We start from the raw sequence: 23,157 nt of genomic DNA on the forward strand, positions 1-23,157 counted from the left end.
CAGCTGAAGGCATCTGTGTTGGTCCCATGTTCATATGTGCCCGCATTGCTGAGAAAAATGAAGTTTTAATATATGCAAATGAGCTTCTAGGAGCAACGAGGGCGTTGCCATAACACCTAGAGCCTCTGTTCTCTCTGCAACTGCCACACCCCCTTTACTTTAATTGACAGGGCTTGGCTGTGTAAACATCATCATGTCTGGCCCTGTCAATCAAAGTGCAGAGGGCGCGGCAGTTGTAGAGAGAGCAGAGCTTTTAGGTGTAATAGTAACGCCCCCGTTGCTCCTAGAGGCTCATTTGCATATATTAAAACATCCTTTTTCTCAGCATTGAGGGCACATATGAACATGGGACCAACACAGATGCCTTCAGCTGCCAAGAGCACATGTAACAGGTCAGCCAATATCATAGGTACAAATCTGCTGACAGATGCCCTTTAAGGGCAGCATTGCTGGGAGACAGGTCCACTACATTATTAGCCAAAACAGCATAAAATCATATTGCACCATTTGGCTAGTAGAAACTGGTAAAAAAAATACAGCGGACTCAAAGTTAAAGGAAACCTGTCTCATTTAACATGAACTCTGATCTGTAGGTAGTAGTTATAGAGGAGGAGCTGAAAACCCTGTATTTTTTTCATGGAAATCTCTGCTCATTCTAAGCTTAGGAGTCCAGTAGGTGATCCTAATTAGTGACTGACAGCCTTTCTATAGGGTGCATATGGTGAGTAGGACCTCCTACTGGACTCCTAGAATGAGTAGCGATAATTAAGATTTAAAAGATTACAAATTATACAAAATATTTTCCCAAAAAACTAAACCTGAATCTGCTGAGCTTCGTCTGCTCTATAACATGATACATTCAAGTTGAACTGCATGTTCAGTGTTATAGGTTCCCTTTAAAGGCTATATACACCTACGGGGACATTTTTTTACTATTACATTTTACACATTTTGGGCTAAAAATCATTTTTCATCTGGTCTTTATTTAAAATGTACAGCCATTTCTGAGATACAGGGGTTAAAATCAGTCTAGCTGCAAACTGTCACTTTCTGTTCTCTTTGAATCTTGTCATCTGAGGAGTCATGTGTAGCTCTTATCTCTGATCTCCTGACCTCTGATCTCCTGACCATAAACACTTATTGAAGCCATATTCTTATCAGTTTGATTTTAAGCCCAAAACGAATAAAATGCTATCATAGATCATAAAAAATTGCTCTGAATGTGTCCATAGCCTTTAAGGTGAATTTTCCTAATTCCCAGTGACTAATGGCTGGTATGTATACATACACATGGACCACGAGTCACTGGTGATAGTGGCACGGGTGTAGGGGGAGTACTCCTCTCATGAATACAGTGGACAGTATGAGTCTACTGTACGCTTTGTATGCTACTATGAACCAAATGGCACAGTTTTAGTACTGTTTGGGCTAATAAGTGCAGCAGACTTCCATCTTTGCTTTTGCTTGGGTGGCAAAATATGCATCAATATATATTATTTACTTTTCCATATCTGCTATAATTTATTGTACATTTTTAGAAGGTTTTGTTTTTTTAGCTTTCCTTTCTTTGCCTTTCAGGTATCATTTATTCCTGTTTGGCCTGTAAAGTGCATATGACAGGTATGTCCTGAAAATGATGAGATTGAAACCTGGGTTTGATTTTCCCAATGAAGTATTTCCTCCAAATTTCCCAACCAATATATCGTAATCACAGTAAAAAAAAATTTATTCACTAAAACTAATTTGGGTTAATCTGGAGAAATGTCCAGTTGCCTCAAAGGTGGGTTCAGACATTACTTTTTTTTTTTTAAACATCACTGCTGTTTATGATGCTGTATTTTTTTTTAGCCAAAGCCAGAACTGAATTAAAAGTAAAAGTCCTTCCTTTTCTCTACCCTTTGAATCCACTTCTGGCTTTGGCTGAAAAAAAAATACCACAAAAGCGGCTGATTTTCCACAAAAAAACATTGGGCGAAATTTTGCAAAACTGGAAGCTGGCTTAGTTGCCCGTAGCAACCAACCAGATTCCAGGTTTCATTTTTCACAGCTCCTATGGAAAATGAAAGAATCAATCTGGTTTAGTTGTTTTGGGCAACTAAGCACCAGTTTTGATAAATGTCCCCCACTGTGCATGAAACCACCGGTAGACAGAAGTTTTTCCTTCCTAAAGTTAAAATTGATAATATAACATTCCTAGAAATTTTTTCCACTGTCCACCGATGATCTATGGTCCATTTTATACCCTAATTTATGAAAATGTTCTTTTATGCAATCTTACCAATTTATCCATTTTGGTGGCTGGGCCAGCTGGGCCTGGAGGTCCTGGTGGTCCTGGTAGACCTCTAATACTAACTCCTGGATCACCCTAAAAGAAAAGGCAAGGAAATTTTGAGAGAAAAATGTCAAATCTACATGTCAATTTTATGTAATTGTGTAAGCTTTTCTTATAAAATCCTCATTCGAGTATTACTTTTCCAAAACATATTTCTTTTTTATTGCTATGTAGCACTGCAATACCTTATTAATAAATCTACATTTAAGTATGCTCAAAGGGACACTTCCATCATAAAGGGCTATTTTTTAACTCAATATTTAAAGAAAAATTGTTTGGTTTTTCTTTTTCATTTTAGCAGTACTATGCCATTGAAAGTAAAATACTAAATATTGGGCCTCATTTAGTTGCCCATAGCAATCAATCAGAGCTATTTTTTTTTAGAACACTTTAAGAAATGAAAGGTGAGCTCTGATTTACAGTTTTACTGTAAAGGCCCCTTTACACTGCTCGGGCAATGGACAGATAATCTCTAACGAGTGTTCGTAGGAAAACTTGTTAGCGATGATCTACCAGTGTAAAGGTGCCGCCGATTACCCAATGAACGAGCAAAACGCTCGTTCATGGAGTAATAGATCATTGGTGTGGTCACCTAAATCGATGTTTGCTGGCAGCAGATCATGCCGTCTAAACAGCACTCTGCTCCGGCAAACAATGACTCTGTATGAGGACGAGTGGTGGCATTAGTGATCACTTCTCCCCATACTGCGGAGGAGATCGCTGTATGAGATCTGCACTGCATAGGTCACCTCCAATGACGAGCTGGCGATTGTCACGAAGGTACGCTTTCTTCCAGACAATCATCTGCTCAGTTGAGCAGTGTAAAGGGACCTTCAGACAGTTTTGATAAATGAAGCCCAATGTCCTTCTGTAGCTGTCAACACAAATGATAAGAGCTCTTATATAAATACTGATGTGGTGTCAGATCTCCACCAATCAGATATAGATGACCTATCCTGACAGAGGGTCATCCATATTCTACTCCCAGAAAACCTCTTTAGTGGATGTAACTGCAGAAGAATTACCTTTTCTCCCTTCATACCAGGATCTCCTGGTGTTCCTGGGAATCCCTGAGGTCCAATTTCACCCTGTGAGTAACAAACATATACAGATATACTTGGGGACATCTATTATATAACATCAGAATTTTAGTAACTAATTAGTGTAAAGCAATGGAAGTCTTACAGTAGATTGTGATCAATCAGCAGACCTGGAAGCAGTAGATTTTTTATGCTGTTTTCTTACTGATTTTATAGGGTTTGTCTGGGCAGGAGGAATATTTAGCAAAGTCTCAAAGTAGGATCAGTGAGGGTGAATATCCCTTTTTTATTTTATTCCACTTTGAGCGCTTTCTAGAGAATTCCTCCCCAAATTATTAATTAACAAGTAATGTATAATTGATCTGTGAAAGGCTGAACTTGATGGACCTGTGTCTTTCTCTAACCTATGTAACTATACAATGTGGCACAGTCCTTATAATAAAAGCATGGCCCTGCAGCAGATGCAATAGGTAACTAACTGTGACTGCTATCACTTTTTAGGGCACAGGGACATCTATAATGGGAGATGAAAGCATTTGCAATAGTGTTCTATGCATGCCACATGACTGTGTTATTTTGTGTAAGTGGAATAGAAAGATAAAAAAACTGTCACCACTAAATGCAGTGCAATCTGCAGGCAGCATTTTATAGAGCAGGAGAAGTGGAACAGATTGATATTGAGGGTGCAAGCCTCAAGACCCTGACCCATTGTCCTATCAATATAAAAAATATCAAAATAGTCAGCATTCCAACACTTCATCTAAAAAACATGGACGTGTTATTGACCCATTTCTGAAATGTTTCAGCCAACTATACTTGGGCCTTCAAGCTTCAAAAAGGCATAAGGATTGTGGGCTGAAACACTGCACATATGGGTTATTATGCCTATTTTTATATTTTTTGGTACTTGTACAGATACTGAACAAGTAATGTGCTGCCCCAGCTATGGCTTCTGAACTAGAATTCATATTATTGTATTCTGTGTTATATTTATCCACTATCCATAGTGTACTTTCCTCCCATCTAGTGGCCACTGGTATACTTGGTTTTATATAAGTTATCTATGGTTGTATTTCATTGTGTCATTCATCTTTTAAATCATCATCTTCTGTGAGCTCACATTCTGCTTCCTGTAGTCTGTTCCTGTTTGTCAGACATGCATCACAGAGCTGGAGAGAGGATTTTCCTTTTACCTCTATCATCATTTCTCAAGGTACATTCAATAAATTACCTAAAGAGTATATCCATTGCATCTCCCTCACTGGAATTCTACATGCAACTGGTGTTGCTAGGGGAATTATTATAGCAAATTCACTATCTTCCACTACTTGTACAAAAGATTGCCACTCACACATCAGAGACTTCTCTCATGTACATTGGTGGCACAATAAGTACGAACTGCCAGGAGTTTTAAAAGGGAGATTTAAAGTAAATAATGCTTATTCACTGTATATTCTATAACTGTCTACATTTTCAAGATATTTTGGTTGCTGTCAGTGAATGAGAACACTTTTTTTACTTTCAGAGGCAGCAAACTAGTCCATAGCTATTTCTCTCTGTTGAGAAATGCATACAACTGTACACAGTCTTGCCAGGCTCTGTGAGCTAAATATATCAGCTGCATATCTCTCCGCTACATATCTCAGTTGAGCGCAGGACTAGGTAATAATACATAGAAACATAGAATGTGTCGGCAGATAAGAACCATTTGGCCCATCCAGTCTGCCCAATATACTAAATACTATGGATAGCCCCTGGCCCTATCTTATATGAAGGATGGCCTTATGCCTATCCCATGCATGCTTAAACTCCTCCACTGTATTTGCAGCTACCACTTCTGCAGGAAAGCTATTCCATGCATCCACTACTCTCTCAGTAAAGTAATACTTCCTGATATTACTTTTAAACCTTTGCCCCTCTAATTTAAAACTATGTCCTCTTGTAGCAGTTTTTCTTCTTTTAAATATTCTCTCCTCTTTTACCTTGTTGATTCCCTTTATGTATTTAAAAGTTTCTATCATATCCCCTCTGTCTCGTCTTTCTTCCAAGCTATACATGTTAAGGTCCTTTAATCTTTCCTGGTAAGTTTTATCCTGCAGTCCATGTACCAGTTTAGTAGCTCTTCTCTGAACTCTCTCCAAAGTATCAATATCCTTCTGGAGATATGGTCTCCAGTACTGAGCACAATACTCCAAATGAGGTCTCACTAGTGCTCTGTAGAGCGGCATGAACACCTCCCTCTTTCTACTGGTAATGCCTCTCCCTATACATCCAAGCATTCTGCTAGCATTTCCTGCTAATACAAATTACTTACAGCTTTGCCATCTTCTCCAGGGTCACCCTGAAATCAGACAAAGGGTTTAGTTCCTAGTAAGACATTTGGCATACACATAGTATAGAAATAACACTAGTAAAAGTGATATACCTCACACCAGGTAACACAACTGGTTGTATACAGCTCTTCCGAATATGGAGGCAAAGCAGCCACCAGGAACAATAGAAAACCTCAAATATTGTAAACACCCAGTCACAATCTTCCTAAAGTTATGACCATCAACTTGTATCAAATGGCAGAATACCAATGCCATTATGCAGCTGGGGTTTAGGGTTTCATATCTGCCCATATCAAACCTGTCCGGCCCTGCTACGTTCAGTAACAGAAGATGTAACTTACCGGGAAATGAGTCTGAGACTAATCTCCACCCGCATCAGGGGAATGTGCACTGTGCCCCGGACTCATCTCCTGGTAAGTTACATTTTCATTTACTGAACTTAGGAAGGTCGGACAGATTTCATATGGGCGGGTTTTGGACCCTAAACCCCCAGCTACACAACAGCCCACTTGTGGTTTAGTGGCAGTGCAGAAAATAGCCGAGTGCTAGCTAGGCTATTTCCAGCAGTTCCACAGAAGTGAATGGAGCATTGGCCGCGCTTGCGCAGTGCGCTTTCCTTTCATTTCTATGGGACTTCCAAAAATATTTCCATATTTCTATGGGACTTTCAAAATAATTTCCACACTCCCATAGAAATGAATGGAGGGCAGTCACACATGCACTGTGCGCTCTCACGAACTTTAGGCGTTCCGCTCCAGAAATAGGTGTGGGTCTCAGAGCTGGGACACGCACCTATCCGACATTGGTGACATATGCTAGCAATATACCACTGATGTTCCAGGTGAAACAACCCCTTTAAGGCTGCTGTATCTTGCACCAGTCTTAATAGCAAACCCCACTGGCATACAATGCCCCAGAATTAAGAGGTAATTATTCTGAGGCATCGTCAGGGAACTGGCATAGATTTCTGGTCTAATGTGCACCATTTTTCTGGTGCATGGGTTGTTAAATGAGTCAGGTAGCAGGGAACCCACCGGTGGCCACTTTCTCCCTGCCATGCCACTCCCACTTTTTGTAAAAGTGGTGAAGGTGATGTAAAAGTGCAAAAAGTCTAAATTTTTGGTGCAAGACAGCATCTGTGGCAAAAATGTATGATGCATTCCCCGTATGTGTCTTTTAATGTAAGTTTTACATATCTTGACTTAACATATGGCATACTGTACATCTTTTCATAACCAAGTTAATTAAATAAACATATGCCATTGTCTATTTTTTGCATGCGACATGACCTTGTGAAAATGTCACTTACAGGCTCTCCGTCTGTTCCTGGAGGTCCCTGTGGACCAGGAGGTCCCCGAGGTCCTGGAACTTGCTGTACAGTGCTGCCTTCTCTGCTCTGTAATACTGGTTGCCCTGGAGGACCAGGTGGCCCGGCTACACCAGGGGATCCAGAGTCTCCTTTATCTCCCTTTGTTCCTGGATATGCAAATCCTGCACTACCCTGTAAAAAGATACCGTAATTGGATTTTAATTTGTGGACAACCAATAAGTAAACTTAAAACAATCCCATGTAGACCGGAAATACCTACTTTAAGTCCAGCTTCTCCTTTCTGGCCCTAAAAAAATAAAAATAAAGTAGTTATAATGTCATGTTACTTGTTTAGAATACAGCAGAATGCAAATAGACATGCATAATACCTATTGGTAAAACATAGGCAAATAAGTCCTCAATCTGGTGACATGTTTAAAAGAATGAAAAGCTATTCTGGAGCTCCTGAAATAAGAAGTCTTACAGAAACTTGTAGGTATCCATCTTCTCCTGTCTTTGTATAGAAAAAGTTTCTGTTGTAGATATGATACTGCAGAAGGGGATGTTGGGAAGGTTTCTGTTGTAGTCGGTATTACAGAAAGGGATGTTGGGAAGGTTTCTGTTGTAGATTCGATACTGCAGAAGGGGATGTTGGGAAGGTTTCTGTTGTAGATCCAGTATTGCAGAGCTGGGAAGGTTGCTGTTGTAGCAAGCTCTCTCCCGCCAGAGACAAAATTCTATAAGGCCCTCCCAGTTTTCCAAAGTTTAATGTTTCATATGCACAAGCACGGAAGGAGGTGAATGAGGAGTTGGAGTGGAAAGGTGATATATGGCTATCTCCACTAGTCCCATAGTCTTATATGAAGCAACAGGGAGTAAGCTCAACCACCACTCCATTTGAACTTCTCGATCGTGAGGTGAAGAAGAATGGAAATCTTGGGACCCTATTTCTTTAAATTCCTTTAATTTTAGCATCACTTTAAGTAAATGGTATGAGCACATAAAGACTAACCAAAAGAACCATATCTTCTTATCTCCAGACAAAACCAATGCAAATATTCCAGTCACCATCAGCCTTACCTTTTCTCCTTTATGGACAACACCTGAGCTTGTACTGGCACCACTTCCACCTTTTGGACCTTCAGGACCTCTATCACCCTTCTCGCCTCGGTCTCCTTTCTGTCCGTTCTGGGCTGGCTGACCTGCAATAAAAGTCATAGCATTAATACAGGTCTCTGTGAGCACAGAACTATACTATAAGTGAGCAAAACAGTCTTTTACTGATTTTGAGTTGTTAAAGGTGTTTTTTTCTTCGAATACTACTATGTAGTTTATATATAAAAATAATCTGTGTAGAAGATTATTAACTTTGTATTTCTATTCCAAACCTGAGTTACAGTATGTATTGTACTTCAGAGCTGCATTCATAATCCTACCGGCTGTCAATGGAAATACTCCAAGCTTTCATCAGACACATCACTGTTGTAATGCAGTGAAATTAATGTAAAGGACCTGATTTAAAGCTGATACTTACTAGGAGGCAAATCAGAAAGTTCTGTGATATACCGACAAAGTAAGGAATGCTGGAAGTTTTCAGCTCTAAAACCTATAGAATTATGGATTCAGCAGGACTATATATCAGGCTGTAATTTAGGATCAGTACATGAGAAGTAATTCAATATTATGTCTGATTAATCAGTCATAATATTAAAACCACCTGATCGGTCGAAGTGTGTGGACTCCTCAACACCTCTAAAAGTGTCCTGTGGTATCTGGCAGCAAGATGTTCCTTAAAGTCTTGGAAGTTCCAATGCAAGGCCTCCATGGACCAGACTTGTTAATCCAGCACATCCCACAGATGCTCGATTAAATGGAGATCTGGCATATTTGTAGGCCAAGTCATGGGCACTCTAACCAGTCTGTGGCTACACAGCAAGCTGTGATGTACTGTTCAGCATCTTGTGCTACAGTGGCTCATCTCTCAGATCAGAACAGACAGGCTAGCCTTCACGCTCCTCAGGCATCAATGAGTCTTTGGCACTCTGTCACTGGTCAACAACTTTGGTAGGTACTAACCACTGCGTACCAAGGACAGCACACAAGACCTGCTTTTTTATAGATGCTGTGACCCAGTTGTCGATTCATCATAATTGGGACCTTACCAAAGCCCCTCAAATCCTAAGGGTACGGGCACACGGTCAGGTTTCCTGATGCAGTTTTGGAAGCCAAAATCAGGAGTGAATCATAAAAGGAGAGAAACTATAGAGGACAGATACAACTTATCTTCTTTTTTGAATTCACTCCTGGTTTTGGCTTCCAACACTGCATCAAGAAACTTGACTGTGTGGTCGTTCCATTACCCTTTTCATTCTCCTTCCAGCACATCAACTTCAAGAACTGAGTGTTCACTTGCTGCCTAATATATCTCACTCCTGGACAGGTGTAGTTTTCTACATGCCTTTCTCCAGCCCGAAAACTCTCGTAAAAATGCATGAATTTTAAATGTGTTTAAGCACCATGAGGCTGGAATCACACATTCTGTTTTTCGTGCAGTATTTAATGCAGTTTTTTTTAGCCCAAAACAGAAGTGGATGAAAAAAGAAGTTTCAGTCTTTCCTTCTCCTTTCTGATAGGTGCGGCATAATGGACATGTCCCCTGAGCTGTGATAGGGAGAAAACTGTAACAAAAGGTCATGCACCTGAGCTGCCAACCTCAAATCAATCTCGAAGCAATGGGAGCAGTAAACGGGGAGATCTCTAGATCCATGTGAGGTACAGGGCTGGTTCTAGCTTTGTTAGAAATAGATTGTCATGTACTATATGATGTCCGATTTTCAGACATTTATTTTACATTAATCATGGCATAACCCCTTAACAGAGCATTAAATAGATTCTGCTATAACTGTATAAAAAATATTCGACGTCCCCTTGGAGTTCCATGATTATTTTTATATAGTCATGGAGCTCCTTGGTGACTTCTCATATTCTATGTAAATTACAGCAAGAGGTATATAATTCTAGAGAAAACTGATGGTGTGGTTTTGCACATAACATTCTCTTTGGTCTTGTAATTTCTGACCTTCTACTTCCACTCTCTGTACAATAGTCTCTTTTTCCAAAGATGGTCTCTGTATGGGAGGTACTGTGATGGGAGCTTGTTCCTTGAGTCTTGTTGGAGCCTTGGTCACCACCTAAATTATATTTGGGAAAATACATTTTATAATTGCATTCATTTTCGCACTCCCAATGTGCATAATGGAAAATCATTAGTTTTTTTTGTGCCAACCACTTATGCTGGATGTCTCCTACTCCTGGAAGTAGTCGATCTACATCTGTCCCCACAACAGAGAATGTAGACACTGAAATTATGCTTATATACTCTCAGTACAAGGCTTTGGATTAGGCCACTGTTAGATGGTAATAACTATGGTAGACCAATTCTATTGTTATGGGGTTATCCCACAAAAAATATCATTATCACATATCCACTGGATTATAAATGTATGATTGCCGGTGGTACCAAGGTTGAGAACCCCACCGAACATTAAAAAAGGGGTCTCTGGCCTTCTTTCCAGAGGAATTTTAATGGCTAGCTGATCACGTATGTGCAGTGCCGCATCATTTAAAGACTATAGGATTGATGGAGGTAGCCGAATAGTGAGCCGACTCCATTGAGCAGAGAGGCATATATGTGTGTGACCACTACTCCATTCAAACTCTTCTGGAGTGGGGGTTCAACCACCCCTATTCTAATAATTATTGGGGTCCCAATGGTGGGGTCTCCATTGATCATACATTTATCACCTATTCGTGGGATAATTCCTTTGATTTGAGATTATACTGGGATAAAAACAAACTCTAAAGCATGTGAGCTGAGATTTCACTACAGATATATGGTTGTATATGCCCAGTGCCTTGACTTTCATCTTACCTCCACAATCTCTCTCTCTGGGATGCCACTGCCAAAGTCTCCAGAAATCTGTAGCATTAAATATAGAAATAAGTTTACAAAATGACCACTAGATGGCGGCAAGAATACTAAACACTGACATCAACCACTAGATGGCAGCAGCCTGCAAATTGTTAATGTAGCGGTTGAGTCTTCTATACTGTTATAAAAATGTCATAAGTGAAAAAACTACAATTCTGTGAGTAGCGCTATAAAACTCTTCATCAGCTGACCTGATACATGGCTTGAATAGAAAAATTCAGTTGTTTAGAATGCCATTATTAATATGGTACCAAACTGTTCTCAAGATTATTATTTTTTTTATAGAGAAACCTTAAAAGGGGTTTTCTCACTTCAGCTAATGGCATTTATCATGTAGAGAAAGTCAATACACGGCACTTACTAATGTATTGTGATTCCCCATATTGCTTCCTCTGCTCCTTTGCTGGCTGGATTAATTTTTCCATCACGTTAGACACTGCTCATATCCAGGGGTTATGACCACCCTGCTATCCAGCAGTGGTGGCCGTGCTTGCACACTATAGGAAAAATCACCAGCCTCACTGGGACAGTGAGAGTACGCATAGGCCGTCAGTTTTTCAGTGTGCAAGCATGACCACCATTGCTGTATTGCAGGGTGGTCATCACCATGGAAACGAGTAGTGTATAATGTGAAAAATGAATCCAGCCAGCAAAGGAGGCAATATGGAAAAACATAATACATTAGTAAGTGCCGTGTATTAACTATGTGTACATGATGAATGCCATTTCCTGAAGTAAGACAAGTCTTTTGAAAGCGGTTTTGAAGCAGATTTTCCTGCAGGTTTTCCAGCCAAAGCCAGAAGTGGGTGAAGCAGGAAGAAGTCCTTCCTTCAAAATCCACTTCTGGTTTTGGCTGAAAAACCTGCTTCAAAACGTTCCTCTAAAAAACGACCCTAAAGCAAAATTCTGCTACTGCCATTAATTTTATATAAAAAAAAAATGGCCAAGTTAGTGGAATTGTGTTGGGGGTGGGGCTTCGGAACAGAACGCTGGAGCATTATGTATGCACACGGAATAACTTCCGTTTTATTGTTTTTGCGGATCCATTGAAATGAATGGTTCCGTATACGGTCCTAAAAAAAACGAAACGGACACGAAAAGAAAATACGATCGTGTGCATGAGGCCTAAGAGAGTGGGAAACGTAAAACAAATATATATTTTGTTTCTCCACTGTGCACCTGACGACTCGACAACTGACCTGCCGCTGCATGAGCCTTCTCCGTGCAGCCACTATTCTGCAGTATGAATAGCGTTGCAAGTTATAACCTCTTAACAGCCACCAAAAACATGGATAGATGGTCGTTATGTATGGGATATCAAACAACTATTTCCTAATATTTATTATTTGAAGTTTCCCCCGAATATTCTGATAACAAGAACTGTTACTTCTAATGCCATGGCACTGAGATATGTCATAACAGCAGGATCAATGGGGGCCCAACCTCTATAGGAATGAATGGAAGGTCCCGTTATCTTACTCCGTGAACAGCGGGTGGCTGGGAACTTAGCTGTGCAGGAAAGATCGATAAAGGTCTTGAACCAAAGCTGCTGCACCTTCATTCTGACGATCAGTGGGGTCCTAGGAGTTGGAACTCCACAATCCGTAAGCATGGAAAAATCCTAGTGATATGCAATCACTTACTATAGTAGGAAAACCCCTTTCCTTTATGAGGTCTTGTAAGTTAGTACTACAGCACTAAGGCACCATTCACAACACGTATTTCATTTACATTTAGTTTGTACACCGATATACAGAGTAAATGTGTCCACAGGGGTCTATGAGTCAGACAGATGCCAAGAAGAGTGTCCTTTTGGCCTTTGTCTGGCCAGTACACATTAGTATACGCAAAAAAAAAAAAGTATGGAATAGCATGGAAGACTTTGCTATCCTACTCCATGAAATAATTTTTTTTTTTTTTAAAGTATACTGCAAGGTGTACCTTGTTTTCTCTAAGAAGAAGGGACGCAAATGAGCTCAGCTCTGCCTCTAATGCCACCATATGTAAGGCAGATATCCTATAAGTCAATGTTCAACCCTTTAAATAGGCTTTGAGACATGACTTGGATAATAACTAAGCCAGCATCTCATCTGCAGACAGCTGTTTCAGGGTGATTGCCCCTCATCAGTGCAAAGCAAAAAGAGTACTGGCTTAACAGGGTGAGAGGCCTAGGTCAGTATTAGGGGGGTACTATCCAGAGAACCATGTATGGTCTATAAGCCTCCTCACTCCAATTAAGGTGCTCTCCCGTAAGTACATTGTATCCCCCAGATGGTAGGATTCCACAATATGGCATCTGTCAAAAGCATCCATTTACCGTATACATCATGAGCTTGTCAATCGCTTTTTATGATGTATTCATTAAACAGGTTCCATTATAGTCTATCGGTGATGGATCCTGCTGCTACGTGCAAAAACTCCAAAAATAATTTTAGTTTGGTAATTCTCTGTCTCTAGAGTTTGACTTAAACCTATCTTCTATATGGCTTACTACTGATGCAGAACTGAAAATGCAGACAAACACTGTAAAAATGGACTCACCACGTCAGAATCATCTCCATCCTCATCACATTGCATTTCTGCCGCTCTGGGATCATTTATGATCTTTAGTTCTGCAATGACTCCCTAAAAATAAAAAAAATAAAAATAGCATGAAGGAAAAGTTACAAACATATATCAATATCTATCAATCTATCTATCTATCTATCTATCTATCTATCTATCTATCTATCTATCTATCTATCTATCCACACATATATCTGCCGTATAAGGCTCTGTTCACAATTGTCGCTTGAGCTTCATCATGTTCCTCAATTTGATATATTCATATTTGATAGGAAGAATAGTGCAGCATCCAGTGTTATTTTTCCCATCAAAATGATGAACACAGCTATGGAAAGTAGTAGACCCCACTATAATTCAGTGGGATCTGTCCTGGACTATCAGTGTCTGTCAGATGACATTTCCAGCACTCCATTCTTTTAGATTCTCTGCTTCAATGGGGGTCCGTTATACCGGTATTTGCTGGAAAGAATAGTGCAGCCTGCGTTTTTTCCTTGTAAAATGACAGACACTATAATGGAAACCAAAAAAATCTGAACTAATGGAACATGAACATAATGCAGTAATCTAGTAATCTGCTATTTTCCTTTGATCCTATTTTGTCTCATAATGCAATTATGTCCCAGAAACTCGGACCCCCTCACTGTCCTGTGTCAGGCTGTAAGATAACTTGCTGCAGCAGGAACCTCCCCCCTCTGTGCCCATCCCTGGAGCTCAGTCATCCCTACCTCCTCCCCCTCACTGTCCTGTGTCAGGCTGTAAGATAACTTGCTGCAGCAGGAACCTCCCCCCTCTGTGTCCATCCCTGGAGTTCAATCATCCCTATCTCCTCCCCCTCACTGTCCTGTGTCAGGCTGTAAGATAACTTGCTGCAGCAGGAACATCCCCCCCTCTGTGTCCCTGGAGTTCAGTCATGCCCACCTCCATCCCCTCACTGTCCTGTGTCAGGCTGTAAGATAACTTGCTGCAGCAGGGACCTCCCACCTCTGTGTCCCTGGAGCTCAGTCATCCCTACCTCCTCCCCCTCACTGTCCTGTGTCAGGCTGTAAAATAACTTGCTGCAGCAGGAACCTCCCCCCTCTGTGTCCATCCCTGGAGTTCAGTCATGCCCACTTCCTCCCCCTCACTGTCCTGTGTCAGGCTGTAAGATAACTTGCTGCAGCAGGAACCTCCCCCCTCTGTGTCCATCCCTGGAGTTCAATCATCCCTACCTCCTCCCCCTCACTGTCCTGTGTCAGGCTGTAAAATAACTTGCTGCAGCAGGAACATCCCCCCCTCTGTGTCCCTGGAGTTCAGTCATGCCCACCTCCTCCCCCTCACTGTCCTGTGTCAGGCTGTAAGATAACTTGCTGCAGCAGGAACCTCCCCCCTCTGTGTCCCTGGAGCTCAGTCATCCCTATCTCCTCCCCCTTACTGTCCTGTGTCAGGCTGTAAGATAACTTGCTGCAGCAGGAACCTCCCCCCTCTGTGTCCGTCCCTGGAGCTCAGTCATCCCTATCTCCTCCCCCTCACTGTCCTGTGTCAGGCTGTAAGATAACTTGCTGCAGCAGGAACCTCCCCCCTCTGTGTCCATCCCTGGAGTTCAATCATCCCTACCTCCTCCCCCTCACTGTCCTGTGTCAGGCTGTAAAATAACTTGCTGCAGCAGGAACATCCCCCCCTCTGTGTCCCTGGAGTTCAGTCATGCCCACCTCCTCCCCCTCACTGTCCTGTGTCAGGCTGTAAGATAACTTGCTGCAGCAGGAACCTCCCCCCTCTGTGTCCCTGGAGCTCAGTCATCCCTATCTCCTCCCCCTTACTGTCCTGTGTCAGGCTGTAAGATAACTTGCTGCAGCAGGAACCTCCCCCCTCTGTGTCCGTCCCTGGAGCTCAGTCATCCCTATCTCCTCCCCCTCACTGTCCTGTGTCAGGCTGTAAGATAACTTGCTGCAGCAGGAACCTCCCACCTCTGCTCTCTCTACAATAGGGCACAAAGATTGTTAAATCCCACCCTTTGACTAAGCCTCACCCCATCCATCAGTCATTAGTGGTAAATGGAGCAGATCATCAGGAGAATAACCTGTGTTTTATCTGTAGGATATCTACAAGGATGTTTGTGTCAGAAATGCTGCAGTCAAACACAGTGGGGATAATGATATATCTTATTTACTTTTAGCATTCATTTCTAGGTTTGGTGTTCCTTTAACCAACTTTTGCCCAATTCCAGATTATTACAGTTAGGGTATAGTCACACGCAGCAGATATGTTGCAGATATTTCTACTGCTGTTCTAGTCATCTGAATGGGGCTTACAGAAATCCACGTGCATGCTGCAGGACCAACCCCATTCAGGCCAGTGGAACTGATTTCTGAAACAAATTTGCCACTTGTGAATATGGCCTTAAAGATTGTATGTACTAATGGATGTTGTACTAAACAAGAAAAAAAAATGCATCATTAGCCATATTTATATGTATTTAATTCTTAGAAATTATCATTTTCTTTTGAATGACCCTCCAAGATCATTCTGTTGCAATATAAATAGCTAGAATATCAATCTGAGTTGCAGTTGATAAAGCGCAGTCATGTATAAATCAATCAGCCTGAATAAGGTTGAGCCACCACAAGGGGGCGCTGAGATAGCAAAATAAAACCATTCACCTTTTATGCCCACTTTAGAAAGTGCTTGCTAAAGTCAATAGATAATTTTCTTTAAAATTTAAGATACGTTATTGTCCAGGCCTAATAATGGTAAAGAAGAACATATTCTCTGTTGTAATGGGAAAATAGTGGGGGAAAAAAATCTTAACTAGCATGGACTGACATCTTAATATTTGCACTCCAGCTAATCTGTAAACCCAGATTCTTGCCAATTTACAGTAATGTGGAGTTTTAAGAAAATACAACGCATTTCCTAATGACGCTTGGACAGCAAGTACAAAACAAAAATCAACAAATCGGCCTACAATACAAACATGGACTTAGCTGATCTTGCTATGAGATTTTAACCCTTCAATTAAGAGTAATTAATATTATTCTGAATACTGAGCCCAACACCACACATACTATTCATATACATTTATAATAGTACCATCTAAATGTACCATATACACATCATATGGCAATACTATATAAGTAGGGATATGGCTGACGTTAATGTTAAACCCTTACAAATGTCCTAAGATTACTGTTTGGCTTGCAGTCCTTTGAGTATTATGAGGCTAGCACAACTGTAGGAAAAATATGGGACTACATGTGACCCATTCTAATGAATGGGAGATAATGTAAAGCACGGTGGTGTTGACTCCTCCAGATCAAGGACCCCTCATTGCAGAGAATTTGTACCCAAGGTGGAGTCCCCACATGTTCTGGACAGAGATTATGAGACAACCCCTTTAATCATACTTACCAGCCTTTGCAAATTTTCTTCTGGGAGATTTTTTAGGTCCATTTTTTGGGGGGGCATAATCCAACCCCCGCTTACAGGAAATACCCCTTTTTATTGGTGGTGCCTTACATATCAAACACCCCCAATGTTCCTCCTATTACATTGTTGCTTTTCCGGTTACCCCTTGTCTACATCTGAACCACAGCCTCTTTACACCAAAACTCTAGGGTTCCCCCCTCAAATAACCCACCAAAAAATGTGCTGTTTAATAAACCCCAAAATAACTTACTTGCCAATACATCATCCACAGACCTAATTACAGTTGACCGAAAACACCCACAAAACAGAATTTCAAGGTGCTCTGTCCCATTTAGCCCTGCAGTCCACAAAATATACCACCCTTATACTTCCTGATACTCTCCCAACTATGGCCCAGATAATGACTGTCCATTTTATCTCAGCCACAACCTACCACATGTCATGGAGGTCTCTTAAAGCCTCTATTTTTCAGTCTGGCTACAGTCCACTCTCCTCACAAAGCTGAGTCTCTAAAATGACACCCAATGCACGGTTGCCAAAAGTTCTGACTTTGCAGGGACTGACCCAAATTTCTATAGACAGTCCCTGCAAATTTGGGTTGTCCCGGCCTCTCCCAGGACAAGGGACAGTCTCTCCCAGTTTAGGGGCAGACCTTATTTGTCCTGAATTAACCAGCAAAGTAGGTAAGTATGCCAATGTCAATAACTGGGTGGTCTCTGTGTCTCAATAGCAGGGGCTGCTCAAGTACCGTAGAAGTACCATATAATATAGCACAATGCCCTATGAACTCCATCTGCATAGAGTGAAATATTCAGTGAGTGCTACTTATAGGGAGGTTCCAGGAGGCTTCTGTGGTGCCCAAGAGACTTACCAAAATTTCCAGCAGTCCGGGAGACTACTGGACATTGCAGAAGAATTGAAAATTACTGTATGTCTTTAAGTGAGAAAAATGACCCAGTTAGTCTTTCTCTAAAAAACTGGAAGGTATGCATATGGGGAGGATAAATATTTGTGTATCATACAATTTAGGCTTGGTAATGGAAACTAGATTGTGAGTTCCGCTGAGCACAACAAGGGCTTAGGCTAAGGGCAGCTTATTCTATAAAGCACCGGTAAATATGGTAATACTATATAAACAATGAGCAATAAATCCGTGTACAGTGCATAGGAAGAGAAGGTGAACCACATTTATTGGATCGGATATCCTTCTGTTTGGTGATTATAGGAGAGTAACTTCCTAGCAGTGTCAGGGTGGATTAGCTATGGAGATAGATGTAAAACGATCCTGCCATAAAAGCTTTTCGAGAGACTTTTAAAAGTCATTATTTATATGAACTTTATCTCAGTAAATTTTCAAGGATTATTCCCTTTCCTGAACCTATCAGAGGATATAAATCCCATTCTATCTGTATCCACAAGGTCCGTGTATAGTTGCAGGCTCGCTCTGGGCTGTGCAGCTTGCAGGGGCAGTAATAATGACCTCTCTTATCCTGTTGGCAAGGATTTCTCCCACCATGAAGCCAAATGACTTGCCATCCCTTCAGCTGTTCAGCAACCCCCCCAGTACAGCAATTATCACACACATATTTTCCCTTTCTCAATGCTCAATTTCGCCTTTGTCTAAGCATCTCCTCAATTTCCAAGGGGTCAAAATGTCGGCTTTGTCCACACATGGAAGACAGTGGATTCCAAGAATATTACTCAGAGCTGTTCTTAAGTACACCCCCAGGACATAGTCGCAGATTTCATCTGTCACGCAAACAAAATGGACAGTGGATCGATGAGGCTATGTAGACACAACGAAAGACCAAGGTGGATCTAGTTTATACACCATCCAAGGCATCAGTGTACAGAATTTACAGTATTTTAATAGTCCATTTCCAGCACTGAATTTAAAGGGAGATTTACCTTTCTGCCTGCATTCATATTTACCATATGTTCATAATACACTTGTACAGGCATCACTCACATCTGTGACAAGATGGTCAGTGGTTCATCCTTGAAGATGCCCTTAAAGGATTCGTGTTTGGTCCATTTTTTTCTCTCCGCGTACCACCCATATTCCTCGGACACTGCTAGGCTGAAAACTAATTTCCAAAGCATATCCTTGCAACATTCCGTAAACAGACCACGAATGGCATCCATGTTGTGTCCGTGGTTTTCATGGACCAATTGACTATGTTTGTGAGGGATCTGTAATTATGGACAAAAATAGGGCATGCTTCTATGGTGTCACCACAGACCCATGGTCAGTGGAAAACCACTGATGTGTGGATAAACACGTTAAAGTTAACGGATATGTGTGCTGTCCGTGATTCCCAAACTGTGTAAGAGGCCTTATGAATCGTCCTATGTCCTGTATGAGTTATATCTTATTTGTGTAAATTGTGTTAAGAATCGTACTGTCCCCCATTTTATTTGTATAAATTCAGACCCCACTACACATTCCTGCAAAAAGGTATTCTAATTCATTTTCCAATATGATAATTTAATTCATCCGGATAAACAACAGGACCAAAAGGTTCCTTTGTGAGGGCCTCCCTAACAATAGGGATACGGGACATCCGTCCAAACCACAGGAGTGAATAAGGTCTAGGCCCTCTCAACAGGACAAAATAACAAATTATATTTGAAAACCCACAGCCATAATTCATGTATTGAATAATTCACTGAGATATTCAGTCTGGTGTTCTGGAAGTTTTGGCCTTGGGGAACCTGAGAATCAAATGTTGGCTCTGATTCTTCCTATGTCATATGCATGTTTGATATCCCTAGATTGGTAAAAATATGATTGGATATACAGTATGATTGAAAACATCTTTGTAGCCTAATGCGTTGAGTGTGAAAGCGAAGGTGGAAGCACAGTACCCACTTACAGTCACATCCAAGGTCACAGGTGAAGTGAATGACAAAGTTCCACCTCGCAGCCTGTCATGATGTGTGTGTATTATGACATACAATCATTTCCAATATTTTCAAGTGACAGAACATTGATCTGGCCTCTGAAAATAATCTAGTGGTTTCAGGATTAGCGAGCATAACACAATCACTGGCCAGATCCAAGTTTTATTAAGTATGAAGCAGGGCTATATAAGGTTAGAATGGCAAGCGAGTGAGATCTGTGGCTTATCTACTTGAAAAGTACCAGTTCCACCCGAACCCTGGTGGTTGAGGAAACTTAATGGCCACATAAGGAGACAATAGTATTATAAATGGATCATGGCAGTTGGGTGGAGGGGCGGTTACAGATTTGGCACTGGAGCCCAGGCGATTCCAATTACTGGTGATAGCCCAATTTCAGGTGAAAGCACTTAAAACCTGGTTATATCAGATGATGGTAAAATACAATTCAGTATATGCATGAACCGCATAGCGAGCTCGGCTGTTTCCATAATCCTCCTCACCTTTGCATTAAGGCTGTTTTTGCATCAGTGAAAAGAGGATCTAACTGCCTGATCCAGCACAAATGACGGCTGTCGGACCAAAAACCACTGCATGCAACGTTTTTTGTCCGGCCAAAGCCCGGCATTTATGCCGGAAAGAAGCCGGATAACAGCCGGATCCCAATACATTCAATAATGATCTGGCGGAGATCAGTAGAATCCGGCAATGCCTGATCAGAGGAACTCGGCAGGCGGCTCTCTGCTGAAACAGCCGTCCGGAAACGTTCACCAAAGATTTTAATGTGACCTTAATCACAGCCTGGCTACAGTGACCAGCATCTGACTGAAAAGGGACAACAGGTTTCCTAGCTGATACATTATTACCAAGTGCACAACTGACTATTCAATAGGTAATCAGTTTCTAACCTTGCCATAAAAAGCTAAGGTATTTACCTGGTAGCGATCAGGATCTGCGCCTCCAGCCTGGGCAACAAAAAGTCCAGAACCCTCTTCCAGCTCCATCTCATCAGGTGATCTCTCAAACCGAGTCCTCTCGACTTCATCACAATTCATGAATAACACAACTTCCTCATCCTCCACACCAATGGCAAAGCGTGTCCATAGGTTAGTCAGTGCTCCAATAGTGAAGGTGGCGGCAGGGAAAGATACTGGTGATCCAGGCTCTGTGTAGTAAAAAATAATCTGCTGCTTACCAGCTTTGACCTCAGTCAACTTCACCCCAATGTAGACAATGGATTGTGAGGTATCAGTGATAGAGAACAGCATCCCAGCCTTGTTAGTTTTTGGTTGGATGTGGAACAGAATAGAAAAGTCTCTAAATAAGGGGTTGGGGAGATGGTATTGGGCCACTTGGCCTGTGTTGGCCTCTTCTCCAAATACATAGCCGGGGTTCTTATCAGGACCAAAGATCTTGGTGATCTGTTCTGGCGGTGGATCTCCGATGAGTTGTAAGAGACCAATCTCTACAGTTGCACGGCCTGTAAAATAACATAAAGGAGAAAAGAAAATTACAAGAAAAGATAACTCAACAGAATACATTCATAAAGGCCAGTTGCATGGTCTTTTAAATGTTGCTTTTGGAATACAATTTCATAGCAAACTATTGCGCATGAAATACCACCACTGGAACACCACATTTTATAAAGAACATAAAAATGGATACAGGCATGCAAATGTACAACACAAAGCTATGCAATACAAAAATCAACTAGTTTACAGCAATCAGTATTCATGATCATGACATAGATCTACACTACCTAAAAGGTGGCAATATGTATTAAATTGAAGTTGATTTACAGTTGAACTATCAATTATCTGGTGAACGTTCGTTTCACAGACAGAGCCATACACATTCTAGTCCACATTGGCCGTTACAATTGATCACTGTTCATACACGTTCAATGAAACTGGGCAATGGACGAAAGATCTTTCTGGAAAACGTTCTTTCAAAGAAAATTCTTTCATTCACAAACAATCTTTTCATGAACAAAAGATCTTTCGTCCAACTATCAAACGAAAATATTAAACATGGTCGGCTTCTTTTCTGATGATAACGGTCCGTCATCCTTCAGCTAAAATGCTCGTTCGTAGTTAAATTTCACTTGACAAACAATCGTTTTGTTGAAATGGTGTATTTTGATAAATTTTAGACTGTGGATCTAAAAAAAAAGTAAGGTCAATATTCCAAAATTTTTTGTTTTCCAGAACTTTCATCCCCAAAACCTAGCTGTACTTTAACACAGAAGAGAGCTCAGCCTACCAAAGTTCAATTGCAAAAAGATTTATTCATGTCTAAGCAATCCAAAAACAAAATTTTTGACCTTTCTCAAACATGATTGGAAGACATATGCTGTACTCAGCCTCCACTGTTTACTGATTACCATGTTCCAACCACTGGGAGGGATCGCCATTATCTGAGAACTGGCTGTTCTTCAGAGAAAACCAGGTCACACATATGTGCTCTCCCAGATTGTAATTAATGGCTTTAGTGGAAGCAAAGTTTATAAAAACCCGAATTAGAAAGAATCAGTGATCACCAGCTATCCAGTGTGAAGACCATGTAGAACAACTTCCCATATCTCAGCTTCACGGACTGCCAAGTGTTAGACCTGAAGAGGAGTGGCATAATGGAGTTAACCGAGGTCATGCCCGAATTTTAAGGTTTTGAATTGGCTTATCATCCAAATAATTCCCATATTTATAAACTTCTTGAATATAATTCGTAGACAGCGTTTCCCCCTAAAATGAAAATAAAAGCACCTAAAAATGTAATTTTGGTCTTCTCTAGTAAGAACGGTTATTTGAGGTTAGGAAAAGGGTTTGCTTTTTACCAGAAACAGCATCTGTGCTGGAATAGTAGTCATTTTGGTTGTTACCCATGTTATCCAGAAAAAAAAACTACTTGTGGCCATCTGCAAATTATAGAACAGTCCTATTCTTTCCATATTAAGGAAAAGAATAGTCCTTTCTATTGATGGGAGAGAGAAAAATGCATAGTGCACACGGAAGGTGTCTATATTTTGCGGATCCATTGATGATAATGGCACTAAAGGGCCAGTGCTATGTCAGTGCTATATAAGAGTAAAATAAATACATTAAAAAAATCATTGATTGTGGAGTGAAGTACGGAAATGGCCTTGTGTATGAATCCTTCCCTGCAACAGATTTATCAGCCACTCTGATAAATCTGGCGCAGTTTAAGTCTGTCTGTCCTGAGGTTACACTGACTGTATTAGTGTATCCAGTAACTTTACAGTATAGTTCAGTGACTCAAGCAATACT

The 23,157-nt window shown here is 41.0% G+C and overlaps 1 protein-coding gene across 2 annotated transcripts in view; it reads right to left on the reverse strand.

Moving 5' to 3' along the window:
• COL18A1 (collagen type XVIII alpha 1 chain) overlaps positions 1 to 23,157 on the reverse strand; it is a 171,039-nt gene that overhangs the window by 41,685 nt on the left and 106,197 nt on the right. For both annotated transcript variants that reach the window (XM_040439231.1, XM_040439230.1), the window contains 10 exons: positions 20,809 to 21,353; positions 13,547 to 13,630; positions 10,946 to 10,993; positions 10,094 to 10,205; positions 8,095 to 8,216; positions 7,295 to 7,321; positions 7,015 to 7,206; positions 5,687 to 5,713; positions 3,358 to 3,420; positions 2,279 to 2,365 (listed from right to left, as the gene is read on the reverse strand). In XM_040439231.1, the coding sequence (XP_040295165.1) occupies positions 2,279 to 2,365; positions 3,358 to 3,420; positions 5,687 to 5,713; positions 7,015 to 7,206; positions 7,295 to 7,321; positions 8,095 to 8,216; positions 10,094 to 10,205; positions 10,946 to 10,993; positions 13,547 to 13,630; positions 20,809 to 21,353 (1,307 nt within the window). The remainder of the gene's footprint in view (positions 1 to 2,278; positions 2,366 to 3,357; positions 3,421 to 5,686; positions 5,714 to 7,014; positions 7,207 to 7,294; positions 7,322 to 8,094; positions 8,217 to 10,093; positions 10,206 to 10,945; positions 10,994 to 13,546; positions 13,631 to 20,808; positions 21,354 to 23,157) is intronic.

Source organism: Bufo bufo, chromosome 7 (assembly GCF_905171765.1).
Source record: "Bufo bufo chromosome 7, aBufBuf1.1, whole genome shotgun sequence".
In the NCBI taxonomy this organism is placed as follows: domain Eukaryota; kingdom Metazoa; phylum Chordata; class Amphibia; order Anura; family Bufonidae; genus Bufo; species Bufo bufo.